General features: G+C 41.6%; 1 protein-coding gene across 2 annotated transcripts in view; it reads left to right on the top strand.

Moving 5' to 3' along the window:
- Positions 1-6741, top strand: part of GGA2 (golgi associated, gamma adaptin ear containing, ARF binding protein 2) — a 33864-nt gene extending 27123 nt beyond the window's left edge. For both annotated transcript variants that reach the window (XM_053671789.1, XM_053671790.1), the window contains exons 15-17: positions 1282-1451; positions 2525-2635; positions 3170-6741. In XM_053671789.1, coding sequence (XP_053527764.1) covers positions 1282-1451; positions 2525-2635; positions 3170-3280 — 392 coding nt within the window. In that variant the 3' untranslated portion in view covers positions 3281-6741. The remainder of the gene's footprint in view (positions 1-1281; positions 1452-2524; positions 2636-3169) is intronic.
- Positions 6742-12201: the final 5460 nt, after the last annotated feature.

The following is a 12201-nucleotide window of genomic DNA, read 5'->3' as shown; positions in this document are numbered from 1 at the left end:
TTTTCTTCCTTTCCTTTTCTTCCTTTCCTTTTCTTCCTTCCTTCCTCCCTCCCTCCCTTCCTTCCTTTTCTTATCCTCACTTGAGGACATGCTTATTGATTTTAGAGAGAGGGAAAATGATGGGGAGAGAGAGGGAGAGAAACATCAATGGGAAAGAGGAACATTTATTGGTTGCCTCTTGTACCTGCCCTGAATGAAGACCAAACCCGCAACTCGGCCATGTGCCCTCACCTGGAATGGAACTGGTGACCTCTCTGTTTATGGAATGATGCTTCATCCATTGAGCCATACCAGTCAGGGCAACATTTAAACATTTTTGATCTGCATTGTCAAGCTTCCCTCTAGAAAGTTTGCCTTAACTCAGTGCTCTCACCTATGATCCCTTGTAGCTATTCTCAGTCTTTTGATTCTTTGGCAGTTTCATTATTAAACTATGTTTTTATTTGTTTTTAACTGTATTTTTATATTTTCATTTTGATAAATGATGGTTGGCATGAGACAAGGACTCATTAAAGTTTGTTTTCAGCTTCTTAGCCAGATGTCTGCTATTTATTGATTGGCCACCAGTTTTGAAATAGATGCTATTAACATATTAAATCCTCATACTTGGGTCTGTTCTGCATGCTCTGCTTTATACCATTTTGCTTGAACTTGTTTTGTACATATCTGAGTGTTCATTAATGCAAATAGGTGTTCCTCTCTCTCTTTGTTTTTAATGGTCAGTCTCATGGTTCTCCCACCCCAAATTAGCTTTAGAATAATTTCCTAGCCACATTAAAACAATCATTTTCGGATTTCTGTTGGAATGCCATTAAGCTGATTGATTTGAAGAGATCTGCTATCTTTGAAGTTTTGCGAAGTTGAATATAGGAGAGTATGTGTTTAGTCATACACAAGAGATGGAAAGGACAGAGGCCCACACTTAGCAGTGCTTATTTCTGTGTAGAATTACGGTGGTTTTTATTTTGTTCTTTGATATCCTGTATTTTCTGTAGTGTTCATACATTGTTTCGTTCATAATCATATCTCCTTTTTTAAAAGTTCTTATTTAAAAAAAAAACACTTGGTAATGTGCTTAGGATGATTGGATGGCAGAAGGGTCATAGGCATCCAACTAGAAGCACTGAGGGCTTGGATTATGGCAGTGCAGAGGGTTAAGTTTAAGAGCTGCTGTGACCCGAGGAGTGACAGCATTTGGAGAGAATGTAAATGTCTTCTTCAGGCTTGGTGGTCTGGCGATTGTAGCAGCACTAACCCTTTCGGTTGGCCCTTCTCTACCAGGCAGCCTGCCTCCAGTCATCGTGTATGACCGGAATGGATTCCGAATTCTGCTCCACTTTTCCCAGACAGGGGCCCCGGGTCACCCTGAGGTGCAGGTGCTGCTGCTCACCATGATGAGCACTGCCACTCAGCCTGTCTGGGACATCATGTTTCAAGTGGCTGTGCCAAAGGTGAGCTATCTGCTGGCCAGATTCTTGGAGCTTGTTAATAAAGGCTCTCATTTCTGAGTACCAGGTCCTTTGCTGGAACATTATCTATTAGGTAAAAGGACGGAATCTTCACTCAAAAGTCATACGAGATAAAATGGGAACTCTGTTGGCTCTTTTTATTATGGATTCTTGATGCCTGGATCCAGGTAGGTTCTTACATGATTCCTTAAGAATCTGTCTCTTCCCGTCTCCTGACTTTGCTTTCCTCTTTGGAGCCTGTTCTCTGACAGACTTCTCCACAAAGGAGAAAAATGGTACTAGGAGCTCCGGAATTACATGGTCCTTAGCCCTTTTCTCTCAGAAAGAAACTCTCCTAATGCTTTACACCTAAAACTAATACAAATAATATTGATTATAAACTGTAATTGAAAAATTTAAAAAAGTATTTTAAAGATTAAATTAAATAGTGAATATGGAAGAAGAAAACAGAAAGAACGAACCTCTGATCTGGCACGAAGCATGCAGACTGCCAGAGAAGAGGACAGGAGTGGCACTGTGGTGTTACCTGCATACATTAGCAATAACTTGGGTTCAGGGATATGAGGTAGTCTGGCCAATTTGGATAGTAGGGTTACCCCTTTTCAACGGGATTAGGGCCCCACTGAGTTAACAGCCATACCGGAATCACAAATGGGGAAGGGGCATGTCCTGAACAGAAAGGTTCAAGGCAAACAAAATTAAAGATATGCATTTTCTGATCCTTACGGTGATCATGTGGGGCAATGCTGTGGTTACTTCTGTTTTATAAATTATCAGTCTAAGGCTCGGGAAGGTTAAATATTTTGCCCAAGATCGTAGAGCTGGTGAGAGGCAGAGTTAGAATTCAACCCAAGATGCACCCTCACTTTGCATGTGCCTCTTTGAAGCCACACTCTGACTCATGTCAGACACATTCTGTGTATGGAAGGAGTGGTCTTTGGATCCTGTCATCAGTGGGTGGGTGCAGGTCAAGCTTTCCTGTTCACCTGATCTCCTTATTGAAGCTGTTATTTATTAGGAATGAGTTATATGTTGGATTCCCCCATCCCCTGTAGTCCATGAGAGTGAAACTGCAGCCAGCATCCAGCTCCCAGCTTCCAGCATTCAGTCCTTTGATGCCTCCAGCTGTGATCTCTCAGATGCTGCTACTCGACAATCCACACAAAGTAGGTTCTGGTATCTTTAACACCAGGGAGATGGGGCCCTGAACTGTGGGGTGGCAGCTTGGTACATGGACAGAGGCATATTGAGGTCTTGCTCTGAAGTCTCTGGTGTGGTTGGGAGTGGTGGTGGGTTGGTTCCTGCCAGAGTGTGTTTTCTTCTGAGGCTTAATTGAAAGAATACCTGTGACCAGATTGTTGTATCTGGGAAGCAAGGGAATGACACAGACTCTCTGTAATATGAGTAGTCTTCCTAAAGGGAAGCCTGTCTGTTGTCCTCAGCTGATCTCTGAGCAGTGGTCCAATTGAGGATTGCACAAGTGGGAAAGGACTTGCAGGATGTATGCCTAGCTCCCCTTGTGTTTTGGTCCCCAGGGGTCTGCGCCAGGGTGTTCTGTCACAGTTGTGTGAAGCCATCACCTGGCTCAAGTTAACATGAATACACTGTTCTTTGGTGACTACTGGATGGGGAAAGGCTTTTACTTTGTGCTTGTCTCTCTGTTGCTCCTCACTAATTTACCATCTTGTATCTTTGCGCAGGAGCCCATCCGGTTACGGTATAAGCTGACATTCAACCAGGGCGGACAGCCTTTCAGCGAAGTAGGAGAAGTGAAAGACTTCCCAGACCTGGCAATCTTGGGTGCAGCCTAACGTTTCACAAGACAAGTTAGGATCCAAGCATCCTGCCATTCAAGTTTAGGCAGTGCTGCTTGTGCTAATTAGCTAGGACTAATCATGGTGACCTAGTGCAAAGTGCCAAGAGTTCTGTCCTGATTCAGGCTCTGGATGCTAATCACCAACCTCTGACTTGTTCTGCAGATTGTGTGTGTGTGTGTGTGTGTGTGTGTGTGTGTGTGTATGGGTGTGTGTGGTATGGAGTTCAGGGGAGGGAGGAACAGAACTTGGGAAAAGGGCTGTATGGGAAGCACTAAAGCATTTGTGATAACCACCTGCTACAATCATATCTGTTTCTGTATGTTTGGACACTGATCTCTCTGGTCTGGTTGGATGTTTTATAAGCCAAAGCTGTTGTTGTTTTCATGTATTATCTTTCCATTCATCCACTCTGTGCCTTGTCAGCCTTCAAAAGTCTTGGTTGCTCCCAGGCTACTATTCTCAGGGACCTTAAAAGGAACCTACTTAGTTGGTTTTGGGGCAGAATATGTCTTCTGGGGCATTCTCTTTTAAGAAAGACCTTGTCTCCATTTCCATTAGGGAATGCTGCTTGCAAGTATTCCAGAATATCTTCTCAGTGGAATGCTTATTGCACTGTTTTCCATGTGAGGGGCTGCCAGTAGACCAGAAACCCATACCTGGTGGGTCAATCATGTCCTTTACCACTGTGCCTTAGAATCACCCTTAGATGGGCCCTCCAGGCCAGAGGGAAAAACAGATCCTAGGCCTCATTCAGACCTCAGTTTCTGTGGATTGTGCAGCTTGTCTGGGCCCTTACTCAGGACCCTCATCTCCATCCTTATCCTCTTTACAGGCATTTACCTAGAGTTCTTTTTGATACAGTGCTAGTTATTATAAATCATAGCTAACAGGCTCCCTGGAATGTTGCCTTCACAACCCAAGATGAAAAACTGTGATGCAAATAGATATGAAAAGAGCTTAGTAGTGATTTAAGTGGTGACTAAATACAGAAAGTCATTGAATAAATACCTGTGTAGCAATATACTTTGTGGAGTTTTGAGTAACTAGGAGCTTCAAAAGCCATTGCATTTAGAAATGATGGGGTTAAAGGGAACTGTCGACCATTGAGGAAGTAAGGAAGACTTTATGAAGGATATGAAATCTTAACAACTGATTCAGTGAAGAGAGAAGCCCTGGGGATCTGAACAACGCTGGAAAGAGATGTGGATTTTTGTTTTGAAGGAAAATTCAGGTGTACAATCTATACTTAGCACCTATTATATGCTAAGCACTTTGCGCATGTTTTAGAAGTCCTGCTTGGCCTGATTGGTGGGAGAAAGCTGACCTTGGCTATGATGGCCTGGTGAAGGACTTCAAAATCCCAGCAGCTCACCTTGTCTTGGCAGGATTCTACCTCAGAAACTGCAAGGCTCCATTTGGGGCTTTTTATTATGAAATCTGGCACTCTGTAGACTGATCTTTCAATATCTGCATTTAGTTGGAAATCTGCTAACACTAATTGGTGGGAAAGGTGCTATAAAAAACAAGATATGCTAATTTTTAAGCAAATGTGAAAACTCATAAATGATGGGCTGCTTTCTTCATTTGGCCTAATGCACATATGGTTCATTTTAATCTAAAGTTACTTTTATGTTCACATGCTCTGTATAGCTTTTATAGGCTCTAAGCTACTTCATAGTCTGTAATGACAGTGTTGGCCTAGGAAGAATGTCCCATCAAAATGTGTGAATGAGGCTTACATGTGAAAGAGTCTTATCCTGTTGTCAGAGGTAACTTGTGTGTGTCTGAACATTCTTCTGTCTTCTGGCAGTGGTATTCTGCTTAGGTGGAGTTGAATAGGACAAGAGAGTTGGGGGTGGGGTCCTGAAAGTGACTCTGGTTTACGTTATCAGTGCCTTCTAATTACCAAGTTCAGTGACCACTTAAGGCTCAACTCTTACCCTCTTATTCAAGTATTTGACCAGCTACTATGAAGCAGATACTGTTGTAGGCACTGTGGATACAGTAGTAACAGAGTCCTTGCCCTCCTGCATCTGCCATGCTAGTGAGGAGAGGCCAGTCCCTATTACCTGGTAGAGGTGATCAGTAAGGCACTGATGATCAGTGTTTTTTCCCTGTGCTGAACTCCTGGGATTTGTCTTACTCCTAATTCTTTTTTTTTTTTTTTTAAATTATTTATTTATTTATCTTTAGAGGGGAAGGGAAGGAGAGAGGGAGAGAAACATCAACGTGTGGTTGCCTCTCATGTGTCCCCCACCGGAAACCAGCCCGCAACCCAGGCATGCGCCCCGACCGGGAACCGAACTGCAATCCTGTGGTTCACAGGCCTAGCGCTCAATCCACTGAGCCACACCAGCCAGGGCTTACTCCTAATTCTTTACCTGCCTCTGTGCCTCTCCATCTGTCCCTTAAGTATGGTGTTTTCCCAGGGTTTAGTCCTTAGGACTTGACTAAGCACATCTGGGCATTTAACTTCTAGATGGGGCCTAGACCTCCATTTCAAGCTTCTACTTCTGTGCTGACATCAGATCCATGTTTTTTGTTGTTGTTGTTTTTATAGTTTTTTTAAAGATTTTATTTATTTATTTTTAGAGGAAAAGGGAAGGAGAGAGGGAGAGAAACATCAATGTATGGTTGCATTTGTGCATCCCCTGCTGGGAACTGGCCTGCAGGGAACCTGCCTGCAACCTGGGCATGTGCCCTGACTGGGAATCTAACCGTGATTGTCTGGTTCGCAGGCCCGCGCTCAATCCACTGAGCTACACCAGCCAGGCCCCAGATCCATGTTTTAAGCCAACAGTGGCAGTGTGTCCGTTTATCTTGAGGTTCCACTGTTGCCTCAAACTCCCAATGTTTAGAATGGAACTCAACCTTCTCATTTCCACCTACATTTTCTTTTATTTGAAAGTATCTATCTGATCCTTCATGGATCCTTCATTCCTGCTCCATCCATTCTACTTAATACTCTTGTTTCTAGTGTTTATTTCTATATACAACCATATTTTGCCCTCCCCTGCATTCATGTTAGTCACCTGCCTCTCAGTTCTCTGAGCAGTGATACTTGCCACCACTAGAATTTTCTGACAATCTGTGTTCATGGATCCCTTGCTGAAAAATTCTGCATGATTCTTAATGTCTGAAAAGCCTATTGCAATCAAATGGAAGTTGCTTACAGTGCCCTCCTGTAACTGTGTGCCCTACCCACTGACATCATCTGCCAAAAATAGAGCACACTCTCCACAGCCACAAGAAAGTTGGTTGTGTGTGGTTTTTTTTTAAGAATATTTATTGATTTGAGAGAAACGTAAACATCGACTTGTTGTTCTACTTATGCATTCATTGGTTGATTCTTGTATGTGCCTTGACTGGGAATTTTACCCTCAACTTTGGTGTATTGGGACAACACTAACCAACTGAGCTACCCAGACAGGTAATTAATAAAACATTACCTGTCATGTTTTTTATTTATTTTATTTTTGTAATTGTTGTTCAATTACCATCGTCCCCATTTTTCCCCATTACTCTCCCCTTCCCTACCTGTCCCCACCTCCCATACCCCACATTCAATCCTCCCCACCCTTTGTCTTTGTCCATGGGTCCTTTCTACATGTTCTTTGACTTGACTCTTCCCCTTTTTTCCCTGTTATCCACCTCCTCCCTCCCCTCTGATCATTGTCAGTTTGTTCTTTATTTCCATGTCTCTGGTTCTGTTTTACTTGCTTTGTTTTGGTGATTATGTTCCACTGATAGGTGAGATACCTGTCATGTTTTGATGATGTTTTCTCTTGTCCCTTTCCACACCTGCAGTTTACTCCTCCCTTTATTTCTTCAGTGAATGTGAAATGCTGCTTCATCTGTGTGTCACTGAGAGTAACTGGGCATTAGAGAGAGTAAATGTTGAAAACAGGATAAATGACTTAACCAAAGGACAGGAGTTTTACCTACTAAAGATAATATAAAATGAGAGAATACAAAAGGTAGACAGCAAAGGCGATATTCTCTTTAGCACTCTGCATCTCTAAAATGCAGAGTGCTGGACTACTACAGTGTTTACAAGTCACAACTTTTTTTTTTACTCCTCATCTGAGGATATGCTTACTGATTTTTAGAGCAAGAGGAAGGGGGGGAGAAGAGAGAGACAAATATCAATGTGAGACAGAAACATGGGTCAGTTGCCTCCTGTACACCCTGAGTGGGGTTTGAACTTGCAACCCTGGTGTGCGCCCTGGCCAGGAATTGAACCCTCAACCTTTTTGGGGTACAGGATGATGCTACAACCAACTGAATCACCTGGCCAGGGCACAAGTCACAAATTCTTTAAATATATTCCAATATAGAAGACACCCAGCCCCAAAATAGAAAATTTTGGGGTCAATCAGGGGTCCTTTTTTTTTTTTTAAACTAAGAAAAGGGTAAGATTGTGTCCTGGAATGGTAGCTATGATTTCTTTGTTTTTTCTTTTTTTAAAGGTATGGTTTGACATGTCATCTGGAAAGAGGTGGAGCTGAGTAGAGACAAAGCAGGGAGTGTCCTTGATAAGATCATACAGTTAAGATACAATGTCAGCTGGAATGAAAAAAGCTAGGCCTTTTGCTGCCCTTGTTCAAGGCAGTTGAACACTAGTTTATTTGAATAAAGGTTGCATTTTAAAAAGCATGAGCACTGACTGGTGTGGCTCAGCGGGTTGAGTGTCATGCCCAAACTGAAAGGTCACCAGTTCCATTCCTGGTCAAGGCACATGCCTGGGTTGCTGGCCAGGGCCCCCAGTTGGGGGTGTGTGAGAGGTAACAGATCAATGTTTCTTGCACATTGATGTTTTTCTCCCTTTCCCTCTCTCTCAAAATAAAAATCTTTTAAAAAATCATAAGCATTTTGTTCCTTCGATTTTTATTCTTGAATACTTCATCTCACTTCTAGAGGTTATTTTTAAAATTGATACAAGCCTTAAAGTTGAGGTCTTCTGAAGCCCCCTAGAGTTTTTTTTTATTTTTTTAAAGACTTTATTTTTAGAGAGAGGATAAGGGAGGGAGAAAGGGAGTGATATTAGTGGGTTTCCTCACATGCAACTGGACACCTGGACCACAACCCACATATGTGCCCTGACCAAGAATCAAACTGGTGACCTTTGTTTGTTTAGTTCAAAAGCTGATGCTCAATTACTGAGCCACACCAGCTAGGCTTCACAGTTCATTTACTATTTGTGCTTGACCTGTCTGCCTGGTTTCCATACAGGAACAGATTTGACTTGCTCATAAGTATTTAAAGTTTAAAATTTTGGTGAGGTTCAGATTGATACTGAGACAGAGTAAATACCAAAAAGTTACAATCATCTTACAGGAAACTTAAAATCATTAAGAATGTTCTATTCACAGTAGCATTGAAATCAATACAATACTTTGGAATAAATTTATCAAAAGTACAAGACTTTTACAATATACAACTACAAGATATTGCTGGGAGAAAGAAGATCTAAATTAGAGAGAGGTCCTCAACCAGGGGTGACTGTTTAAACTGGAGGACACTTTGAAACCAGAGAAGACACCAGCATTTGGGCTGCCTGTCACTACCAAACCCAATAAGCAATGACAGCAATCGAATCTTATGGGCACTTTATTCAGGTGGTCAGCAATCTGAGAAGATGGTGGGTTCATACCCTAACAGGCCATCTTGTCTTCTCTTTCCACATCAGACTTTTTATAACGGAATAAACAAGGTGTGGTGAGGGGCTTTGAAATTCTGGGAGGATTAGGTGAATAAAGCTGCAACATTCCTAGTCATCTGTCTCTTCCTGGAACATAAAGGCCCAGATGCCTCCAATTGTCCCCAGGTGGTCATCTTTAGCAGTGCCCCAGGAGGTCAGCTGTTTTCACAGGAGCCAGGACATGCCTTATCTGTAGTTTTTGAAACAAAAGCTTTAGCATACACATTACTTGCTAGACTTAGAACTTTTTACCCTAAGCTAAAATTTTCTAACTCTTGAGTCCCCTATCAACTTGGTATAGTATGGAGACATTTTTGGTTGTCAAAATTTAGCAGAGGGTTGCTACTGGCCTCTATTGAGTTTAGGCCAGGATGCAGCTAAGTACTGTACAATGCATAGGACAGCTCTCTGCAACAAATTTTTTGGCCCTAAGTGAGTCAATAACACCAAGGTTGAAAATCCTAATCTTAATAAGTGGGGAGGCATTTCATATTCATGTATTGGAAGACAATATTGTCAAAGATGCTAATTCTCAAATCTATAAATTCAATATAATCCCTATTCCAGCAGCATTTTTTTTTGGAGAAATTGATAAGCTGATGACATGATGTGCTGTAAGTGGAAATGCAAAGGGTCTCAAGTAGCAAAATAATTTTTTAATAGAACAAAGTGGGAAGACTTACACTTGTATGAACTACAGTGATCAAAACAGCTTGGTATTGGTACAAGAATAGAGAGAAAACAATTCAAAGTCCAGAAACCCTTACACTTTTGTCACTTGATTTTGACAAAGATCTAAAGGCAATTCAGTAGAGAAAGAAAAGTTTTTAATAAATTCTGGGATAATTATATGTCTACCCACACAAATGAACTTAGACCGTTACCTCACACCATACCCAAACCCCCAAAATGAGCTTAAATTGGATCACAGACCTAAATGTAGGAGCTAGAACTTCTAAGATTTCTGGAAGAAAATTAGGAAAAACTCATGATTCTGAGTTAGGTGAAGAGTTTTTCCTTGCTTCTCGAATATCACTTTTAAAATAATTTTTTAAAGTTACAGTTGACACAATACCAGTTTTAGCTGTACAATGTAGTGATTAGACATTTATATAACTTATGAAGTGATCACCTCAATCTAGCATCTACCTAGCACCATAGTTAATTCCCTGTTTTACTTTACATTTCCATGACTATTTTGTGAATGCCAATTTGTACTTAATCCCTTCACCTTTCCACCCGTCTCACTACTTCCCTTTAGAGACAACAAAAAAGTATGATCCATAAAGGGAAAAAGTGATAATGGTCAAAGTAAAAAAACATGCATCTCAAAAGGCACCACTAAGAAAATGCAAAGGCAAACTACAGATTGGGAGGAAACATTTACAAACCATATCCTTAATAAAGGAGTTATGTAGAGAATATGTAATGAACTTTAACAACGCAGTAATATGTAAATAACTCCATTTTGAAATCGGACAGAAGATTTGATTAAACGTTTCTCCAAAGATATGATGGCTAATAAGCAGATGAGAAGACATTTAATATTTGTTATGAGGGAAATTCAAGTTAAAGCAACAATAACAACACTTTATGACAAAAATATTGGGGAAGCTGTAGAGAAACTGGAACCCTCTTACATTATTTTATTGATGGTAATATAAAATGGTATAGGCACTCTGGATAAATTTTACAGTTTGTTAAATTTATCAGTTACACTCCTAGGAACCCAGAAATAGTGAAAATGCCCAAAGACAAGTGAACATTCGTAGCAGAGTCATAAAAGTCAATGTCCATCAACTGGTGAATGGGTAAAATGCCATATCCATACAGTGGATTACTATGTAGCAGCAGGAACAAATTACTGATCAATGACATGCTTAGTGAAAGAGACCAAATGCAAAAGGCTACATATCGTCTGATTCCAAGTATTTGAAATGTCCAGAGAGGTAAGTGTATAGACAGCAAATCAGTGGTTTCCCAGGACTGGGCGTGGGAGCAGAGGTTAAGTGCAAATGGGCAGCAAGGAACTTTTTGGCTAATGGAAATGTTCTTATGGAGATGGCACAACTCTAAATTTACTGGAAATCATTGAATTGTATACTTCGGGTGACTCTTATGTCCCGCAAATTTATTATTCAATAAACTTGTTTATAAAGTGTCAGCTGGTTGGGGAGGGAATGGACATGTTAGAGGTATCTAAGGCTTCTGAGCAAGACCTGGGGCTTGATCAGTTTGCACCTACAAAGCTAGTGTACCAGTTTTCCTACTTTGTGGATTTAGGTCTTCCGGAAATAACAAAAGTATTTACAACTGTATACCAGGAATTTTGTTTGTTTCCTCCTTGGTGTGGCTCTGGACTGAGCGCTGGCCTGGGAACTGAAATGCCATTTCCATTGATACCCCATCAGGGCAAATGCCTGGGTTGTGGGCCAGGTCCCCAGTTGGAGTTGAGAGAGAGGCAGCTGATCTCGAACACACATGATGTTTCTGTCCCCCTTTCTGCCTTCCTTCCCCTTCTCTAAAAATAAGATCTCCCAAAAATAAAATTTTGTTGCCTCTGACAAAGTGAAACCGGAAAAGACATCGGGCGTTAAGGCTGCCTGTCACTATAGGAATTGAATCTCTAGGGGCGCTTTATTCAGATGGCCAGCGAGCTGAGATGGCAGGTTCATACCCTAACAGACCATCTTTTCTCTTTCCATGCCAGACTTTTTATAATGGAATAAACAAGGTGCGGTGGGAGTTTTTGAAATTCAGGGGGCGGAGTAGGTAGAAGAAACAGCAACATTCCTGTCCTGGGCATTTAGCTGTTCCCAGGGGCTGGTGGTTGTCTGCTGCTCCCCAAAACACAAAGTCTGGGATGCCTCCACTTGTCCCCAGGCGGTAATCTTTCAGCCGTTTTCCCAGGAGCTAGGATGAGCCTTATCTATCTGTAGTTGTTGAAACAAAAGCTTTAACACATACATTACTTGCTAGGCTTATAAATTATCTTAATCTAAAATTTTCCAACTCTTGAGTCCCCAGTCAAAAGGAGGCCCTCCAAGGTTGTGTCTCCTTTCTGAGGTGTCCACAGTTTTCAACGGGAGTAAGCAGTGATTTGCAGACTGGGGAGTTCTAGTGTGCTGTCTCAGGAAAGGTCAGGAGGTCAATGTGGCCTGAGTGACGGGACAAGAGTGGAAAAGTGCTGGGCAGAGACCAAGCCACGTCTGTC

Source organism: Artibeus jamaicensis, unplaced genomic scaffold (genome assembly GCF_021234435.1).
Source record: "Artibeus jamaicensis isolate MK-2021 breed Jamaican fruit bat unplaced genomic scaffold, CSHL_Jam_final contig_700, whole genome shotgun sequence".
NCBI lineage: Eukaryota > Metazoa > Chordata > Mammalia > Chiroptera > Phyllostomidae > Artibeus > Artibeus jamaicensis.
This window is presented reverse-complemented; position numbering and strand designations above follow the sequence as displayed.